This window comes from Borostomias antarcticus (assembly GCF_949987555.1).
Source record: "Borostomias antarcticus genome assembly, chromosome: 10".
In the NCBI taxonomy this organism is placed as follows: domain Eukaryota; kingdom Metazoa; phylum Chordata; class Actinopteri; order Stomiiformes; family Stomiidae; genus Borostomias; species Borostomias antarcticus.
Window position 1 is genome coordinate 28,195,868 of NC_140243.1, and position 20,481 is coordinate 28,216,348.

At 49.7% G+C, this 20,481-nt stretch overlaps 1 protein-coding gene and 1 pseudogene across 2 annotated transcripts in view; one reads left to right on the plus strand and one right to left on the minus strand.

The window, feature by feature from the left end:
* The first annotated feature begins 1,608 nt into the window (after positions 1 to 1,608).
* On the plus strand, positions 1,609 to 10,462 carry LOC311314367 (phosphoinositide 3-kinase regulatory subunit 4-like; annotated as a pseudogene). Its single transcript has 12 exons — positions 1,609 to 1,657; positions 2,370 to 2,563; positions 2,792 to 2,993; positions 4,502 to 4,933; positions 5,148 to 5,313; positions 6,223 to 6,387; positions 6,700 to 6,911; positions 7,044 to 7,175; positions 7,356 to 7,456; positions 8,135 to 8,223; positions 9,501 to 9,621; positions 10,280 to 10,462. The product of its transcript is annotated as a phosphoinositide 3-kinase regulatory subunit 4-like (transcript).
* Positions 10,463 to 12,483: 2,021 nt separating this feature from the next.
* The window catches only part of LOC311314368 (collagen alpha-6(VI) chain-like), a gene marked incomplete at both ends in the record, with an annotated part of 32,255 nt that continues 24,257 nt past the window's right edge, over positions 12,484 to 20,481 (minus strand). Inside the window, 6 exons of the mRNA XM_084444704.1 lie at positions 12,484 to 12,659; positions 13,283 to 13,453; positions 15,146 to 15,211; positions 18,362 to 19,027; positions 19,264 to 19,360; positions 19,583 to 20,076. Of these exons, the coding sequence (XP_084300830.1) occupies positions 12,484 to 12,659; positions 13,283 to 13,453; positions 15,146 to 15,211; positions 18,362 to 19,027; positions 19,264 to 19,360; positions 19,583 to 20,076 (1,670 nt within the window). The remainder of the gene's footprint in view (positions 12,660 to 13,282; positions 13,454 to 15,145; positions 15,212 to 18,361; positions 19,028 to 19,263; positions 19,361 to 19,582; positions 20,077 to 20,481) is intronic.

The following is a 20,481-nucleotide window of genomic DNA, read 5'->3' on the forward strand; positions in this document are numbered from 1 at the left end:
GAGCCTACGGAAGAGCATTAGGGCCAACAACTGAGTTTATTATTTTTTAAGCTTCTGAGTTTAAAGCCAGAATTTCTGATTTCCAAAAATCGTTTACATGTGCGGCCAGACAGCTCAAGTTTGGATACATTTAGTTGCTGTATGTATCAGTATCTGCTCTGCTGTTTTAGCTAATGTTTGGTAATGTAACGAATAACGTTACAGCTAAAACTTCTGAACTATTTGCTAGCCAGCTAGCTAACTGATTTAGCAGGGTGAGTGGGAGACCTCCAACTGACACTCAGATCCCACTTGAGAAGATAACTTTACGCTGCCCGTTTTGTGTTCTCTGCAGGTAGATGGGCAAAAGCTTCACTTTCTAGGCTAACGGTAAAGCTAGGCTAACGCGAGCTTCTTGTCTTTGAAATCGAGAGTTTAACATGTTTTTGAAAGATTTTTCACGGTGCCCACCCACATCCATTGTGTGGTATATTGACCACATGATTATTTAGGTTGCTTAATGCTTTGTGGACCTCGGTGAACACGGTCAAGTTATTGTACTGTTGCGCACATGCGCAGTGTGATGCTGTCTGACAAATGGTGTACTAAAGAGTTGAACGTAAATCTGGGTCCGTCTCGTTATTAATATGTAACAAGTGGCGACGAGGATAAAAAAAAATATGACTTTTCCAGCAGGTGAGACACACGGTGTCGGTACTATTGAGTACAATGGCCCTGTTTGGAAGAATTGATGAGTTCAAGCCAGAAAATGAGCAATGGTCGGCGTATATCGAACGGATGGACCAGTTTTTTTGATTCTAACGACATAGCCGCGGAAAAGCATGTGGCCACGTTGCTAAGTGTAATGGGCGCAGCCACCTATGGACTTTTGAGAAATTTAGTGCAGCCGAACAAGCCAAAAGACAAAACGTTTGACGAAATAGTGGCCGTTCTTAAGGGACATTATGAGCCAAAGCCTTTATTGGTCTTGGAAAGGTTTCGTTTTAATCGTTGTAACCAGAAGGCTAACCTGCCAGTGGCGCAGTATGTAGCTGAGTTGAAGCAACGCGCAGCTAACTGTGAGTTCGGCGCGAACCTAGACTCCTCGCTACGTGACCGGTTCGTCAGTGGAATGAGGAGCGAAGCCTGCCAGAGGAGACTACTCCTTTCTTTCTGTCCCCAGAGTTAAAACAAAACATGGAGAAGCAGCATTCAGTTTTTATGCTCCACATATCTGGAACAAACTTCCAGAAAACTGCAGGTCTGCTGCAACTCTTGGTTCTTTTAAAACAAGCCTGAAGACTTTTCTTTTTGCCACTGCTTTCTAAGAGGAGCTATGTTTATCAGTATACTGCACTGTAACTTTTATTCCTGTATTCTATTTGTCCTGCTTTTTGTTTAAATGTCTATAATGACTTGCTTTTTGTTTTAATGCTTTTAATTTGTCCTGCCTTTTGTTTTAAATGTCTTTAATGTCTTGCTTTTTGTTTTAATGCTTTTAATGTCTCATGTAAAGCACCTTGAATTGCCCTGTGGCTGAAATGTGCTATATAAATAAACTTGCCTTGCCTTGCCTTACTCTCGGAAAATGATCTCACTTTTGCTAGAGCTTTTGAGATTGCTCTCAATATGGAGACGGGGAGGCGGGAACGTCGATGGGGCAGCAACCGTTCACAAGGTGAGGACACAGGGAACAATGAACTGTCACAGATGCAAAGGAAAAAATCACCAAGCAAATGAGTGCCATTTCAAAGACACAAAATGTCATAACTGTGGCAAGACTGGGCACATCAAAAGAGCATGTCGTGCCAAGATGGAGACAGACGGTGTTAGGAAGTCACAACGCAGTGGACAGCAAAAGAAACACACAAAATATGTGGAAGCTGATGAGGACTCAGATTTGGATGTGTTCACCATTTTGACTGTCACAAATGAGGATTCTAAACTGTACAAAGCAACTGTCTCTGTAGCTGATGTTGATTTAGAAATGGAAATAGATACCGGGGCTGCAAGAAGTATATCACAGGGAACTTATAGGAAGCAATTCTCACATCTGCCACTAGAGAGAGCTAATGTTAAGCTTAAAGCTTATAATGGAGGTTGTATTCCTGTTTTGGGGCAGATCACAGCCAAGGTGGTCTATGAGGGTCAAACAGAGGACTTGCCGCTTTTAGTTGTTGAGGGAAACGGATCAACTCTGTGTGGCAGGAATTGGCTAAGGAAACTCAGACTTAACTGGCAGCAGATAAAGTGTCTGAATGAAGCAAAGTGTAAGTCACTTAGTGAAGTGCTAGATGAATACTCTGAGGTATTTAATGAGGAGTTGGGGACTCTTAAAGATATAAAAGCCTCAATCACGGTTAAGCCTGATGTACGTCCTAAATTTAAAGAGATGGTCCTTCTGAGTGTGCTGAAGGAGCCGGTGAGTCGGTCCATCTTCGACTACTCTCTGCGCTCCAAAGACATCGCCAGCCTCTTCCGCCACCTGCTGCTGAGGCAGAAGAAGCGCAGCGGCTCCATCCCAGAATACCCCACTCCAGAGGACCCGGCCATCGCCCAGCTGCTCAAAAAGCTGAAGTCACAGGTCAGAACAGGACTTCGTACAGTATATGAGGAATTGTAATAGATGTTATTGTTTTAGAGTTATTCTTTTTGTTTTAGAGGGGTCCTTGGCATTTATGTTGAGATGAAGGTAATAGATGAAGGTAAAAGATGAAGGTAGTAGATGAAGGTAGTAGATGAAGGTAGTAGATGAAGGTAGTAGATGAAGGTAGTAGATGCCATTGTTCTTCTCACACATGTTCCCCTGCAGGGGATGACTGACGCAGAGGAAGACAAGCTGCTGGCTCTTAAAGACTTCATGCTGAAGTCCAACAAGGCCAAAGCCAACATGGCTGACCAGAGTCACCTGGGGGAGTCGGCCCAGAACGGGGTCATCGACCTGGCCACTCTGGGCATCACAGGCCGCCAGGTGGACCTGGTCAAGCCCAAGCAGGAGGCTGAAGACAAGAGAGGTAGGTTGACAGCGCCATCTCCTGGTCACCCAACACACTACCACCAACCCCATCCTACAAAACACCTTTATCTACCCCTTCAACTACCCCCCCCCTCACACGTTCCTCAGTGTAAATACCGCCCTCTCGCGCCATCAAATCCATAGCTTTTTGATGTGCTTACATGAAGAATGTAGAGTAAACTAGATAAAGCCACTAAGCAGAAGTGAGAAGACCGCAACTCCGACACCAGCCGGAAACCGCGGCGCGGCGAACCCTCAAGCCCAGATGAAAGTAACCACCCTCGGGTAGCGGTGGCCCAATATGCCCCTCCCTCTAGGATCCAGACATCCTGGGATCTGGTGAGGCCAGGAGTGCTAACCTGATTGATGCATTAGACCGCTACACCAGCGCAGACCCTCTGCTCACCCTCCCTGACCAGGCCTGCCGGACCAACGTGTGCTTGATGTAGCTTCGCTGTCCTAGAACCTTCCTGATTGCTCACGCTGCATCTTGTTTATTTCATGTGAGAAATCAATTATTTCCATCTAGGTCTCTGGAATATGTAGGGGTGGGACCTATGTCCTTCCCCCCATTGCTCTCTGTAATGCACATTGTGTTGCCTTTGTGTATGAAATGCGCTATACAAATGAAGTTTGATTTGAGTTAGTCCTAGAGAACGTTTCATTTGAAAACGTATGGTAAAACCCGTCAGCACTGACAAAACATTTGTATTGCGTTTTATTTTTCTTGTTGAGGTCTTCCATTAGCCTGGTACGACCGTCCCGTTCTCGCGAGCTCACATTCTGTTTCACTAATGCAGAACGGTCTGGCCTTCGCCTCCTCCAGAGCGATTATGCCAAAATCCAGACCATACCGGGCCAATCAGGGACTGCGTTTTAACTGCTGTCCCGCCCCCACAGTGGAAAGCAGCCCCTGATTGGTTCATGTCCCTGCTGCTCGCTAAACAAACATGGCGGCTCCCAAAGCAACGAGTGGTAACGTTCACGTTAGAAGAGTAAACGCAGCTATAAGTGCAGTTATTGCAGAAATAGACTTAACCACAACACTTAAACAAGAACAAGAGTATGCACTAGTGGAGTTTCTAGGTGGAAAAGACGTATTTGCCGTTCTTCCGACTGGATTTGGCAAAGGTTTGCTGAATGCTGATTGGCTGAAGGTGTTTGTCTGTCAAGGCAAGTACCCCCGCCCGTATATTGCAACGATATTGCAGAGCGAAGCAGTGAGCTCACTAGATCGGGATGGTCATACCAGGCTAGTCTTCCATAGGCTTCCAGAGAACACTAGTTGACTAGTTTACACAACTCACTTAATCTGCTGCTCTTCCATTCAGTATTTCTTGGTTTTATTAGAAAGTATAGAATTAGAAACACATGTTTCCTTACAGGCTCATTATGTGAAAATAGACGTTAGTCCCAATAGCTAGCTATCCAACTGAATCCTCAACACACCATTTGATGTCTAGAACTGCCTGCAAGGAAAAACTTTTCACTTCTTTTTCCTTTCAGCGCGGAAACACACCAAGCAAGACTCCAATATGAATGAGTAGTGGAAGAGTATGTTTGGCTCGCAAGAACCAGCTTCCCCACAACCGTCCACAGTAAACAATTAAAACTATTACTTTATTTGGGTGAAAAAGCATAAGGGCATTGTTTGCGAAGCATTTGTTAAAGATTCATACAAGTTTCCTGTTCCACACTCTTCTTTTCCACTCCCCAGGTATCTGAAGGGACTGACTCAGACTAGGAAGACCACAGCGCCCCCTAGTATCCCGGTGGCGCAGTCTGTAGGCGGGAGCTCCACCTACCAGCGCAGACTCAACACCTGCAAGGCGGAGCTGCAGCAGCTGGTGCAGCAGAAGCGAGAGCAGTGCAACGCGGAGCGCATGGCCAAGCACATGATGGAGAGCGCAGAGTGGGAAAGTAGACCTCCGCCGCCAGGTGAAATAGTCCCACTGACTGATACTGTAAATGGCTTGGACAGACAGACTTTATACTGTAAATGGCTTGGACAGACTTTATACACGTTTGTTTTTGAAACAGGATAGGTTTTTGGTGTGACTGTGTCTTCAACAGAATCTCTTGAAGTCAACAGCTGTCTGGTGAAAAAAAAACCTAAGCCTACAAATCCCATCTGCCTCTACTCTTCCTCCAGGCTGGCACCCCAAGGGTCTCCTAGTGGCTCACCTCCACGAGCACAAGTCTGCGGTCAACCGCATCCGGGTCTCTGATGAGCACTCCATCTTCGCCACCGGCTCCAACGACGGCACGGTCAAGGTCTGGGACAGCCAGAAGATGGAGGGTAAAACCACCACGACAAGGTACTCAAAAACTACAACCACCATTGACTTTCACCACCGGGTACTTTAAAAACACAACTATCAGCTACTTTAAAACCATAACTATCAGCTACTTTAAAACCACAACTATCAGCTACTTTAAAACCACAACTATCAGCTACTTTGAAACCACAACTATCAGCTACTTTAAAACCACAACTATCAGCTACTTTAAACCCACAACTATCAGCTACTTTAAACCCACAACTATCAGCTACTTTAAAACCACAACTATCAGCTACTTTAAAACCACAACTATCAGCTACTTTAAAACCACAACTATCAGCTACTTTAAAACCACAACTATCAGCTACTTTAAAACCACAACTATCAGCTACTTTGAAACCGTAACTACTAGATCACCTAAGCCAGCAACCATCAGGGTAAACTATGTACCACAACCATCAGGGTAAACTATGTACCACAACCATCAGGGTAAACTATGTACCACAACCATCAGGGTAAACTATGTACCACAACCATCAGGGTAAACTATGTACCACAACCATCAGGGTAAACTATGTACCACAACCATCAGGGTAAACTATCTACCACAACCATCAGGGTAAACTATGTACCACAACCATCAGGGTAAACTATGTACCACAAATGTCAGTCACTTAAACACATAACCAGCAGTTACCACAATTCCACAACTAGAACTTACTCTTAAACAACAACGACAGCAACAACAACCAGTTACTAACACAACCATTATACTCTGAAGTATGTCTTTAGTATGAATTAGACCATAGCATAGTTTGAATTGTTCAAAGCTACAAAAAATAAACTTGTAGTCCATATCACACCCCTTTCTCTCTTTTTAGTGTTGACTATCCGGCCTCAGTCAGAGCTGTGGTGATGAGGATGCTGTTGTGTTCTTCCTCCTAGGTCGGTTCTGACCTATTCTCGCATCGGGGGAAATGTGAAGACCCTCACCTTCTGCCAGGGCTCTCACTACCTAGCGGTGGCCTCGGACAACGGCTCTATCCAGCTGCTCGCCATCGAGGCCAACAAGCACCCCAAGTCCCCAAAGGTTCAACCGTTTCAGACTAGGTGTGTAAAGACTGCTTTTCTTTCTGTTTAATTGAGGTGGATTTATTGTTATTGTTATTGTTATTATTAGTAGTAGTATTACTATTATTAGTAGTAGTAGTAGTATTATTAGTATTAGTATTAGTAGTAGTAGTAGTTTGTTATTCCTCAACATGTTTCATTTGTGATCCCTCTTCAATACTCTCACACTATTTCTCCCTCTGTCTCTCTCTCTCTCTCTCGCACACACATACATAAACACGCATTCTCGTGCGCGTGCACACACCCACACACACACACACACACACACACACACACTCTTTGTCCTGCCAGACTCCTGGATCAGAAGGACGACGGTTGCGTGGTGGACGTGCACCACTTTAACTCAGGGGCCCAGTCGGTGCTGGCCTACGCCACGGTCAACGGCTCGCTGGTGGGCTGGGACCTGCGCTCCAACACCAACGCCTGGACCCTCCGGCACGACCTCCGCCTGGGCCTCATCACCTCCTTCACTGTGGACATGCACCAGTGCTGGCTCTGCCTGGGTCAGTGTGTGCGTGTGCGTGTGTGTATGTGCGTGTGTGTGCGTGCGTGTTTGTTGTGCGTGTGTATATAGTGTGGGTGACAAAGATACGTTTTGAAACCGGTTAATTCTTCCGTTTTGTGTCCACATGCAGGCACCAGCAGTGGCACTATGGCCTGCTGGGATATGCGGTTCCAGCTCCCCATCTCGAACCACTCCCACCCTGCCCGAGCACGAATCAGAAGGCTGCTCATGCACCCGCTCTACCAATCATCTGTTATCGCTGGTGAACGTCTTCTTTTCTTGTTGTATTTTACGTGGAAATTCGAGGACTTTGCAGAATCCTGTTTTCTATTCTAGATGTGTGTGTATATTCCAGAGGTATGACAGGACATGTTTGAGTCAGTTATTCTTTTCTCTGAGGAAGAATAACGAATGACATTATTTTGGTGATGCTGTTTTACAGCGGTCCAAGGCAATAACGAGGTGTCTATGTGGGACATGGAGACCGGAGACAGGAAGTTCACTCTTTGGGCCAGCTCTGCGCCCCCTCTCTCAGAGATGCAGGTGTGTGTGTGTGTGAGAGTGTGAGTATGAGAGAGAGAGAGAGTTAATGAACCCCACCAGTCAAAATTGAACATTTTATGCTTAAATACATGTTTAAGCTAAACATAAATCAATATACAGCGATGGCGAAAGGTTATGATTAAACAAAAACAAGGCATGGCAGAGCGTTACGAGCCTTGTGAGAACATCCTGATCTTGCGAGTGTCTCACAGACGAGGTCAGTCTGGCCGGCTCGGTGTGAATCCGTTTTCCCCCGAGCCGGTCAGCGTCCTGTGAGGAGGAACTGCCTCCAGTTGCGGGGGTCGTTCAGGCGGGGCGGCGGCGAGAAGCGCTGATGTGGCGCGGTGGTAGACAGATCATCCAGTCACCTACCAAGTTGAAAGCACCTACCCTTTTCCAAATAGTTTCCAACAACGCCTTCCCAGAAGGCTCGGCGTGATAAACCATCTGGCACATCAGGTTGGAGCGTCTGTTGCATATTAAGTGTGGAGAGGGAGCACCTCCCATGTACCCCACATGACACACAGACACGACCTTCGTCGGACGGAGTCTTGGACGTACGTGATGACACATCGTTAGTGAGGGGACGGTCCGGTCGTGCGCGCAGGCTTCTCGGGGGCTCGGCTGTCATGGTGGTTTCACCCTCATCCCACATCCTCCCGTCTCTCTGTGTTCCAGCCGTCTCCTCACAGCGTCCACGGGATCTACTGCAGCCCTGCCGACGGGAACCCCCTCCTCCTGACCGCTGGCTCGGACATGCGCATCAGGTACGCTCAAACCCCGCCCTCAGCTGCTCGGGGTGCAATCATCTCATTTGATTGGATGTGTAGTTACTTACATTTAGTTAACATCTAATCTAATAAGTCTAATAAGACACGTGCTGATGAAGTGAGAAATGTATCGACTAACCTGACCGCTAAAGGGGTTCTCAAATATAACCTCCTCTGCCACTTTGAAGTTCTGCTACAGTAGTCTAATGTTTGTGTTCCTCTCCAGGTTCTACTAGTCTAATGTTTGTGTTCCTCTCTGGGTTCTGCTGGTCTAATGTTTGTGTTCCTCTCCAGGTTCTGCTGGTCTAATGTTTGTGTTCCTCTCCAGGTTCTACTAGTCTAATGTTTGTGTTCCTCTCCAGGTTCTACTAGTCTAATGTTTGTGTTCCTCTCCAGGTTCTACTAGTCTAATGTTTGTGTTCCTCTCCAGGTTCTGCTGGTCTAATGTTTGTGTTCCTCTCCAGGTTCTGCTGGTCTAATGTTTGTGTTCCTCTCCGGGTTCTGCTGGTCTAATGTTTGTGTTCCTCTCCAGGTTCTGCTAGTCTAATGTTTGTGTTCCTCTCCGGGTTCTACTAGTCTAATGTTTGTGTTCCTCTCCGGGTTCTGCTGGTCTAATGTTTGTGTTCCTCTCCAGGTTCTACTAGTCTAATGTTTGTGTTCCTCTCCGGGTTCTACTAGTCTAATGTTTGTGTTCCTCTCCAGGTTCTACTAGTCTAATGTTTGTGTTCCTCTCCTGGTTCTGCTGGTCTAATGTTTGTGTTCCTCTCCAGGTTCTGCTGGTCTAATGTTTGTGTTCCTCTCCAGGTTCTGCTGGTCTAATGTTTGTGTTCCTCTCCAGGTTCTGCTGGTCTAATGTTTGTGTTTGTGTCCAGGTTCTGCTGGTCTAATGTTTGTGTTCCTCTCCAGGTTCTGCTGGTCTAATGTTTGTGTTCCTCTCCAGGTTCTGCTGGTCTAATGTTTGTGTTCCTCTCCGGGTTCTGCTGGTCTAATGTTTGTGTTCCTCTCCAGGTTCTGCTAGTCTAATGTTTGTGTTCCTCTCCGGGTTCTACTAGTCTAATGTTTGTGTTCCTCTCCAGGTTCTGCTGGTCTAATGTTTGTGTTTGTGTCCAGGTTCTGCTGGTCTAATGTTTGTGTTTGTGTCCAGGTTCTGCTGGTCTAATGTTTGTGTTTGTGTCCAGGTTCTGCTGGTCTTATGTAGGTGTTTGTGTCCAGGTTCTGCTAGTCTAATGTTTGTGTCCAGGTTCTGCTGGTCTAATGTTTGTGTCTGTGTCCAGGTTCTGGGACCTGGCGTACCCAGAGAGGTCCTACATCGTGGTGGGAGGGGCCAACGACTCGCTGCACTGCCCTTCGGTCCTCTACCACCGCAAGATCATCGAGGGCACCGAGGTTGTGCAGGTACTGAGCTGCTCAGGGCTCAATGGGTTTGTGGAGTCTGGAATAAGGCTGAACTAGAACTGAAAAGATTCAAGATCCAAGATGTGTTATTGGTCATGTATATGATGCACACACATACCAGACATGTGACTTGGGTAATGGCATACGCTGTTGCAGACGACACAGGACAGGATAGGGCAGTGCAAAGACATGACAGTGCAAATGCAATACAAAAAGCAGTGCAAATACAAAATACAGTGCAAACAAAACACTGCAATATACAAAAGAGTAAAAAAAAACATTGGTCACTGATAAAGCATCTCCCTTAGTCCGGTGCATTTAGTGTTTTAATCCCACGTCAGTGTGATAGAAGTGAGTGACTGATGTCCTGTCCTGTGTGTTGTCTGACTGATGTGTCCTGTCCTGTGTGTTGTCTGACTGATGTGTCCTGTCCTGTGTGTTGTCTGACTGATGTGTCCTGTCCTGTGTGTTGTCTGACTGATGTGTCCTGTCCTGTGTGTTGTCTGACTGATGTGTCCTGTCCTGTGTGTTGTCTGACTGATGTGTCCTGTCCTGTGTGTTGTCTGACTGATGTGTCCTGTCCTGTGTGTTGTCTGACTGATGTGTCCTGTCCTGTGTGTTGTCTGACTGATGTGTCCTGTCCTGTGTGTCCCCTCAGGAGATCCACAGTAAGCAGAAGAGCGGGGCCACGGAGGACGCTCCGCGCAGGGGCCCCGAGTCGCTCCCCGTGGGCCACCATGACATCATCACCGACATCGCCACCTTCCAGACCACCCAGGGCTTCATCGTCACCTCCTCCAGGGACGGCATCGTCAAAGTCTGGAAGTGACCTGCCTCTTAAACACACGCACACGCACACACTCTCACACACACACACGCACATACGCACACACACACACACACACACACACTCTCACACGCGCACACACACACTCACACACGCGCACACGACACTCACACACGCACATACGCACACACACACTCACACACACACACACACACACACACATACGCACTCACACACACACACGCACACATACTCTCACACACACACACACCAGTGCACTATTTCTTAAAGACACATTATTCTTCAATTCTATACCTCCCTCTCCCCCTCACCACCCTACTGGTAAGCTTTTGTACATAATATATTTTAAATGTAACTAATATAAGACAACTCTATTGGAATCATGTTGCAAGACAAGAAAGTTATGATAAAGTTACCAATTTCTTTGTTACTTACTGTTAAACATGCTAAGCAACATCTCATGTAATTGTAGACATTAAATGTTTTATGTTCAGTTGCTCAAAACTTGGTAATAAACTGAAGGAAGAAAACCATTCCATAGCATTGTGTTCATTAACTTGGTTAGGAGTTAGGAGGTACTCTCAAAAATAATTGTATGTACAGTGGCACTAGACACATACATGGTGGATATAATGTGAACAAAGGTTTAAGAAAATGTTTCCCTAAAAACAAACCATCTGTTCAAGACAAGTATTTATAAAGTGTCCTGAAGATATCATCTCTGGACAAGAAATGTGATATGATATCCAGTCAAGTCCATCCATCTAAAATAAACAGCGAAAGTTACAAAAATACTATTTTTTAGCACTTTGAGATCTGATGATGAGAAGTGCTTTATAAAAAAATATTTATTTATTATTACATAACGCATGATGCCAGCTCAATTTCTCGTTTCTGGCATGAACATCTTAACACTCTAGATGTCAAGCTGTATTGGCCTAGTGTAAATTGCATTCAGAAACTGCAGCTTCTCTCAAATATATTATATAAATGCACATTACTGCAATATGACCCCCAGTCTACTGATCAATAATGGCTACAACCAGACAACACCCGTGGAATCTTTTTTTCACCCAACACTTTTATTTCCAGCACCATGAATCATCAACCATTAAGACATACAGCACCATAACGGCCCACTGGTTACAAGCATAGAGAAGGTGACGTGGAGACATGTAGCTCGGGCTCATAGTTTGCCTTTTATGGTTGACTTCTGAACTCCTAGCTGAAGCCTGGCAGTGGCTCCCATGCTGGGCAGTTGAAACTATGCAGGTTAGGCCTGGTCTGCTGCCTGTAAACATCCTGACAGCTGTGCTTATATTTGTATGCATCATCTTGTTGACTCAAAACCAAACAATGTTAACTTAATAGCACCAAGTCCCCACACTACTAAAGAAATGTTTGAAGTTCCACCAAAAGGTCTACAGTAACATAATCTAAGAGGTCTTGGGGTCTGTATGATAAATTGAGGCACTTCTTTAGTGTTTAAACATACTGATATTAGCAAGACCAGTTCTAATCTATCAGCCAGGCCTTTAAGGTTGCTGGTCTGCTGCAGCTGGTCCGGTTGAAATGTATGCCCTTCTACGTAGCCTACATATTAGGATGTGCGTCTCAGATGATGAAGTAGTCTTACTTGTGGTGTTGTGTGAATTGGAGTTCCTGACTGTCTTCATCGAAGGGGTAAGAACCCTCAGACAACACCTCCAGCATGTGAAGTGTTTATGTGCACACATTGATACCTTTTTTTTTTCTTTCTTTCTTTCTTTTCTTTTTTAACAGTAATGACAAGCCATTTATGGGACGCGGCTCCTTTACTTGACACTCTGTGGATCAGATGTATTTTTATTTGGTTTTAATGATACACTTGAGCAAAGCGTCCTCGGTACCAAACTATAGTGACTGAACAATTATTGAGGGAGGCCCAGGCTCAGGCAAACCAGAGGAGGACTTTAGACCGGCGCTCTGGCGTGGTGGCGTTGCGCAGCTAATGGTGTTCTTCATGTCCGCTCTCCTCGGGGCTTGCGTTGCGGTTCCGTGCGGGTCTGTTGTTCTTAGCGCTTCCTGGTCAGACACAGGGCCTCGCACTCCTCCTGCGTCTTGAAGCGGTTGCCGTTGCCGCCGCAGCCGCCGAACCAGAAGCGAGAGCACTCGCGCTGCGCGCCGTCGAAGAACCACATCACCGTGTAGGTCAGGCAGCTGCCCACGTCCTGCTCCAGGGAACACACGCCTGGACACGGCGAGGCGGAGGGGGGGGGAGAGGAAAGGGAGACCGAAAATGTGGTGAGGATGGGAGAAAAATCGTGGGGATCATTTAATAAAAGCGATTAAAACTGTCAGATTCACACTCAAGTGAAAAACAACTGGTGATATCATCAACTGTGCCCAAATAAAGATGTGGGACGTTTTTGTACAAAAAAAAGAACTTTGACTTGATTCACTAAAGTAAACTACAAACGGTGTTTGAGCCGAAGGGCTGAAGGGCTGACACTGCGCTCCTTACTCTTGTCAACAGCTTGAGCTCCCTCTGTCCTCAGGAGGGAAGTGGGATCTGCAACAAATATTAGTTCAACCTTTCAAACACGACAGCATTTTTGCTCAAGCATCACCTTACTTGAAGCACACGCAAAGTAAATCACCTTATTCTTGGTAAATATTTTACACAAAGACTTTTTTACTCATGAAGACAGACCTACTTATAAGTAAAAATGCTGTCAGTTGAGTGGTCGTGCAAATGCATATCCAAACCAACTGTTAAAAAGACAAGCCAGCAGTGACTACTGAAGCACAGCGTCTAACAGCACACGATGGTGTCTACTTGGGATGTTGAGCCAAACGAGCCGCATTACTTACTGAAGGTGTCACACGTCTGGAAGCATTCGCTCTCAGTGCTAAAGCGGTTGCTGTTACCGTCGCAGCCTCCGTACCAGAAGGGCGAGCATGCATGGATGGAGGTGTTATAGTGCCATCGCACAACATAGTCCCGGCAAGGGCTACCCATGTCCACCTCCAGCTCACACTGGGCTGAAACCAGAACACGCAGCTTTACCAGGGGAGCTCACTCACAGAACAGGGAGGCATGCAGTGAGCAGCGCTGACTGGATCTACTCATGCAACGGCTGAAAAAGTGTCAACGTCAGCATAAAAACAAAAACATGCCTTCAGCCATGCGATCATTGCTAACTACGCTTGAACATGGGTGTATTACAATGGCGTATTACAATTGCTATAGATAATATAACAATTAAGACTTCTATCAACCATATCAATACAACCCATCATTTTACAGCAGTGTGAACATGAACGCAAGTCTAGTTGTTCTACATGTGAACCCCAATACCATGGGGTGTGCTTCATATGTGTGTCCTCATGGCCTCATTGAATGAAAAGGTGCTGAGTTAAAGGCTCCGTGCTGTTTGGATGCAGCTGGAACCTGGAACTGCAAATACCCCTCATGTTGGGTCTTGACGGGCGTCTCTCTCTGTTGCCCCTGGAGATGTCTCCGTCCCCCCTGGACAGGGTGTGTGAGACCTGACTACGTCCACCTGGCTTGGACTGGTAAACACCCGTGTGCTCCAGAAACACTTCCTGCTGCTTGTCACCGAGGTCCTCCAACTCCTCCTTCTCCGGTAGGCTAGGGAAGAGAGAGAACACATTCCTAATCAACCACTATCGCTGCATGGGAAACTGCTATTGTGCTATTGGACGCTGTCTGATCTGTACCTATCAGGGGCGAGGCCAATGGGCCAGATTGACAGCTGACCCACCCAAACAAAAGTTCCGTAGCCAAACATTTGAATGAGGGAAGTAGAAAAAACATGAAAATAAGTTTTTAAAAATTGTAATAAAATTAAAAGAAACAAGACTGCACGCTTTGTTTGATTTTTAATGTTAATAATAATCATTCATAATATGATCGATGCTGCTACTGTAGGCTCTGTCAACGTGAGCTGTCTGCGTCAGTCCTCACTGGTTGGAGGTAACGTTAGGCTGTTAAGGCCTGTTGGCCGAGCTGCTAGCTAGCTAGAATGTCGTTGTCGAAACATGTTAAACAAACGTCGTTGTCAAACTACTTTAAAATACCACGCAGAGAGGAGAGGGAAGATCTACCCACACCACCTGATAATGACTGCCAGATCCGGTCCAGATCCGGTCCAGATCCAGTCCCTACACCACGGAAATAGCCAAGGCCTCCGGCCTCCCTTGCCCATGCTCAGCCCTCTGTTCCTTGAGAGAAACGTGGTCACGCTAATCTGACTCCGCCTGCACACCTGTGCGCTTGACCAGCTGCATATTATATTGTAGTTTAATTATAGTGGCCCTGATTCCACCCTGATTCCACCCTGATTCCACCCTGATTCCACCCTTCGAAACATGTCTGTCCTCGCGGCTGGTACCGATCAAGCGGGTCGTTTTAGAGCTTTCAAAAGGGCTCACAAAGGCTCTGGTGGCTTAGGAGTTCCATAGTATTGCTGCATACTGTGATGGGCGTGGCCTACCTGTACACGTATACCTGCCCCTGACCCTGGTCCTGGTCCTGACCCTGGTCCTGACCCTGGTCCTGGTCCTGGTCCTGGTCCTGGTCCTGGTCCTGGTCCTGACCCTGGTCCTGACCCTGGTCCTGGTCCTGACCCTGGTCCTGACCCTGGTCCTGACCCTGGTCCTGGTCCTGGTCCTGACCCTGGTCCTGGTCCTGGTCCTGGTCCTGGTCCTGACCCTGGTCCTGATGCTCCAGCTGCTCACACATGTGCTTGAGGCTGGGAAGAGAATACTCCCTCCCTCCTAGCATGAGAAAACACAACCATGAGCACATGAGACACGATACACACACACACACACACACACAGACAGATACACACACACACACACACACACACACAGACAAACACTCGCACACCCCCACACACACACACACACACACACAAAAACAAACACTCGCACACACACACACACAGACAAACACCCACACACACACACACAAAAGTATCTAATTGACAAGATTAAGTAACTGATCACTAGTTTTGCCAAGGCTCGATATCTATGAGGGCAGAAAACACACACACCCAGATATAGGCCTACTACACACTATCCCACAGACGGCATAACCATAATGGAGGACGGGGTGGTCAGATGGAAGGGTGTGGTGAGGGGTGGTGAGGGGTGGTCAGATGGAAGGGTGTGGTGAGGGGTGGTCAGATGGAAGGGTGTGGTGAGGGGTGGTGAGGGGTGGTCAGATGGAAGGGTGTGGTGAGGGGTGGTCAGATGGAAGGGTGTGGTGAGGGGTGGTCAGATGGAAGGGTGTGGTGAGGGGTGGTCAGATGGAAGGGTGTGGTGAGGGGTGGTCAGATGGAAGGGTGTGGTGAGGGGTGGTCAGATGGAAGGGTGTGGTGAGGGGTGGTCAGATGGAAGGGTGTGGTGAGGGGTGGTGAGGGGTGGTCAGATGGAAGGGTGTGGTGAGGGGTGGTCAGATGGAAGGGTGTGGTGAGGGGTGGTCAGATGGAAGGGTGTGGTGAGGGGTGGTCAGATGGAAGGGTGTGGTGAGGGGTGGTGAGGGGTGGTCAGATGGAAGGGTGTGGTGAGGGGTGGTCAGATGGAAGGGTGTGGTGAGGGGTGGTCAGATGGAAGGGTGTGGTGAGGGGTGGTCAGATGGAAGGGTGTGGTGAGGGGTGGTCAGATGGAAGGGTGTGGTGAGGGGTGGTCAGATGGAAGGGTGTGGTGAGGGGTGGTCAGATGGAAGGGTGTGGTGAGGGGTGGTGAGGGGTGGTCAGATGGAAGGGCGTGGTGAGGGGTGGTCAGATGGAAGGGGGTGGTGAGGGGTGGTGAGGGGTGGTCAGATGGAAGGGTGTGGTGAGGGGTGGTCAGATGGAAGGGTGTGGTGAGGGGTGGTCAGATGGAAGGGTGTGGTGAGGGGTGGTCAGATGGAAGGGTGTGGTGAGGGGTGGTCAGATGGAAGGGTGTGGTGAGGGGTGGTCAGATGGAAGGGTGTGGTGAGGGGTGGTCAGATGGAAGGGTGTGGTGAGGGGTGGTCAGATGGAAGGGTGTGGTGAGGGGTGGTCAGATGGAAGGGTGTGGTGAGGGGTGGTCAGATGGAAGGGTGTGGTGAGGGTTGGTCAGATGGAAGGGTGTGGTGAGGGGTGGTCAGATGGAAGGGTGTGGTGAGGGGTGGTGAGGGGTGGTCAGATAGAAGGGTGTGGTGAGGGGTGGTGAGGGGTGGTCAGATGGAAGGGTGTGGTGAGGGGTGGTCAGATGGAAGGGTGTGGTGAGGGGTGGTGAGGGGTGGTCAGATGGAAGGGGGTGGTGAGGGGTGGTCAGATGGAAGGGTGTGGTGAGGGGTGGTCAGATGGAAGGGTGTGGTGAGGGGTGGTGAGGGGTGGTCAGATGGAAGGGTGTGGTGAGGGGTGGTCAGATGGAAGGGTGTGGTGAGGGGTGGTCAGATGGAAGGGTGTGGTGAGGGGTGGTCAGATGGAAGGGTGTGGTGAGGGGTGGTCAGATGGAAGGGCGTGGTGAGGGGTGGTCAGATGGAAGGGCGTGGTGAGGGTTGGTCAGATGGAAGGGTGTGGTGAGGGGTGGTCAGATGGAAGGGCGTGGTGAGGGGTGGTGAGGGGTGGTCAGATGGAAGGGCGTGGTGAGGGGTGGTCAGATGGAAGGGTTGGTCAGATGGAAGGGTGTGGTGAGGGGTGGTGAGGGGTGGTCAGATGGAAGGGCGTGGTGAGGGGTGGTCAGATGGAAGGGTTGGTCAGATGGAAGGGTGTGGTGAGGGGTGGTCAGATGGAAGGGTGTGGTGAGGGGTGGTCAGATGGAAGGGTTGGTCAGATGGAAGGGTGTGGTGAGGGGTGGTTAGATGGAAGGGTGTGGTGAGGGGTGGTGAGGGGTGGTCAGATGGAAGGGCTTGGTGAGGGGTGGTCAGATGGAAGGGTTGGTCAGATGGAAGGGTGTGGTGAGGGGTGGTCAGATGGAAGGGTGTGGTGAGGGGTGGTCAGATGGAAGGGTGTGGTGAGGGGTGGTGAGGGGTGGTCAGATGGAAGGGTGTGGTGAGGGGTGGTCAGATGGAAGGGTGTGGTGAGGGGTGGTGAGGGGTGGTCAGATGGAAGGGTGTGGTGAGGGGTGGTCAGATGGAAGGGTGTGGTGAGGGGTGGTGAGGGGTGGTCAGATGGAAGGGTGTGGTGAGGGGTGGTCAGATGGAAGGGTTTGGTGAGGGGTGGTGAGGGGTGGTCAGATGGAAGGGTGTGGTGAGGGGTGGTCAGATGGAAGGGTTGGTCAGATGGAAGGGTGTGGTGAGGGGTGGTCAGATGGAAGGGTGTGGTGAGGGGTGGTCAGATGGAAGGGTGTGGTGAGGGGTGGTCAGATGGAAGGGTGTGGTGAGGGGTGGTTAGATGGAAGGGTGTGGTGAGGGGTGGTGAGGGGTGGTCAGATGGAAGGGTGTGGTGAGGGGTGGTCAGATGGAAGGGTGTGGTGAGGGGTGGTCAGATGGAAGGGTGTGGTGAGGGGTGGTCAGATGGAAGGGTGTGGTGAGGGGTGGTCAGATGGAAGGGTGTGGTGAGGGGTGGTCAGATGGAAGGGTGTGGTGAGGGGTGGTCAGATGGAAGGGTGTGGTGAGGGGTGGTCAGATGGAAGGGTGTGGTGAGGGGTGGTCAGATGGAAGGGTGTGGTGAGGGGTGGTCAGATGGAAGGGTGTGGTGAGAGGTGGTGAGGGGTGGTCAGATGGAAGGGTGTGGTGAGGGGTGGTCAGATGGAAGGGTGTGGTGAGGGGTGGTCAGATGGAAGGGTGTGGTGAGGGGTGGTCAGATGGAAGGGTGTGGTGAGGGGTGGTGAGGGGTGGTCAGATGGAAGGGTGTGGTGAGGGGTGGTCAGATGGAAGGGTGTGGTGAGGGGTGGTCAGATGGAAGGGTGTGGTGAGGGGTGGTCAGATGGAAGGGTGTGGTGCGGTCTCACTGTTGAGGATGGCGAGGAGCGCCCTGAAGAAGCGCTGAGCGTATCCCTGCTCCTCCTCCCTCATGTGGCCCAGGTGCAGGAGGTGCTGCTCCACAGGGGGGCTGGCCAGCTGCTCCACCTGCGTCTGGTTGTACGCGTCGCCCACCGTGATCACAAACAGCACCACCCCCTGGCACTTGGCCTGCTGGGAAACGTAGTGCAGCTTGGCGCGGTCCCAGTAGACCACCTCGTCCCCTACGACCACCAGGACCACCTTGCTCTGCCGGGGCTTGGCTGCCTTGGGCAGCACCTCCCGCAGGGTGAAGTCCAGGGCCTGGCCCAGGGCGCAGGCCCCCCCGTGCTGCCGCATGCCCTGGAGGACGTGCCTCTTCATCATGGTGTGGTTCTGGTAGCGCTGGAAGCCGAACTCCAGCTTGGCGGGCGGCTGGTACTGGTACTGAGAGCCGGTCTGCTGGACCAGGGCCACCCTGGCCTGGTGGTCTCCCTGGCCGGGCTTGGGGCTCACGGCCAGCTGCTCCACCACCCTGCCCAGCAGGCGCTGCACGCCGGCGTACTGGTCAGCCTGGACCCCCCGCGAGCCGTCCACCACCAGGGCCAGGTCCATGTCCACTCGCTGGGGCAGCAGATCCCTGATGATGGAGCACTCCTCCAGGGGTCTGCAAGGGTCTAGCGGAGCAGGGGAGCAGGGGTCACCAGAGGAGCAGGGGTCACCAGGGGAGCAGGGGTCACCAGGGGAACAGGGGTCACCAAACACACACAAGCATCCAAGTGCACACGACTCCCGCATGAGAAGCAGTCTGCAGAATTAGTCATTAGACGTTAGACTAGTGAGCTACTGATTCAGCTGCTGGTATGCTATGTTAATAACATGGCAAATCAAAGAATGGAAGACCGTATCGTACCGTAGCAGATGACACAATGCCTGACTCTCCTCAGCTGAGGCTCCAGGTCATGGGACTGATTCAGCACAGTGAGGATGAAGCTGCCCGTGTCATCAGCCTGCGCCAAAACAAAACCAAACAGCCATTGGCCCTGTTACTGCTCTCTCCCTTCACCCTTGCATCTGCTTCAGCAGGTGTGTTTTTGTTACCGTTTGTTCCTGTGTTGCATCATCAGTCTCACTTCCTCCCTAAAGAGCTTCACATGGACTTCAGTCTTTTGCTACTCTGACATATAAACACTTGTCCACCTCGTGGCAGTGTTTGCATCAGCCCTACGTACCTCAAAGGCGTTCTGGACATCTGGGTTGTCGCTGAGGGAGATGACCGCCGGGGTGATGCCCAAGGCTTTGTACTCCATCGCCGCCGTCATGATGGCAGAGGGGTCTTCTGCAGGCCCACTGGAGAGGAAGATGGCCACCTTCCTCATCATCATCCCCTGCCGCACACGCTTGAAGACATTGTGACCCACATAGCGCATAGCCTCCCCTAAGAGGGACGGACTGTCCCTCTTCTCCAGGGCAATGTTCTTCACCGCCTCGATCAGCTTGCTCTTGTGCTGGTAGTCCTGGAAACGGATGAGATACTTCGTGAAGTTGCTGTAGGCGACCACGGCCACGCGCACCCCTGTAGGGCAGTTGCTCTCGGCGATGGAGATGCCTTCCAGCAGGGAGAGCAGGGTGCGGCGCATGATCTCGAAGTCAGACGCATTCACGTTCTTCGACATGTTCAGGGCGAAGACCAGCTCTGTGGGGTAGGCGGGGCACTCTGCCCGGCCTGGGGAGGGGGGGGGGGGGGGGGCGGGGAGGGAGGGAGAGGCAGAGGGAGTTGGGTAGAAAGAGAGGAATTAAGCACCTATTCTATTTGTGTTTAGCTGTTCTTGCATTTGTACTTTAACATCAGGCTAAGCTCTTAGTCACTTGTTTAGAAAGGAGATGCACGTATGAGTTCTACAGAGTACACTTGACTCTCTACGTTAAGTACAATTATTGTAAGTTGCTTTGGATAAAAGCGTCAGCTAAACGACTGTAATGTGATGAGTTCGGGAGGGAGAGAAGGACAGGCAAAGAGAGGGTTCCAACAGACTGGGTCTAATGTTCTGTTCCCTGAAAGAGAGGGTTCAAACAGACTGGGTCTAATGTTCTATTCCCTGAAAGAGAGGGTTCAAACAGACTGGGTCTA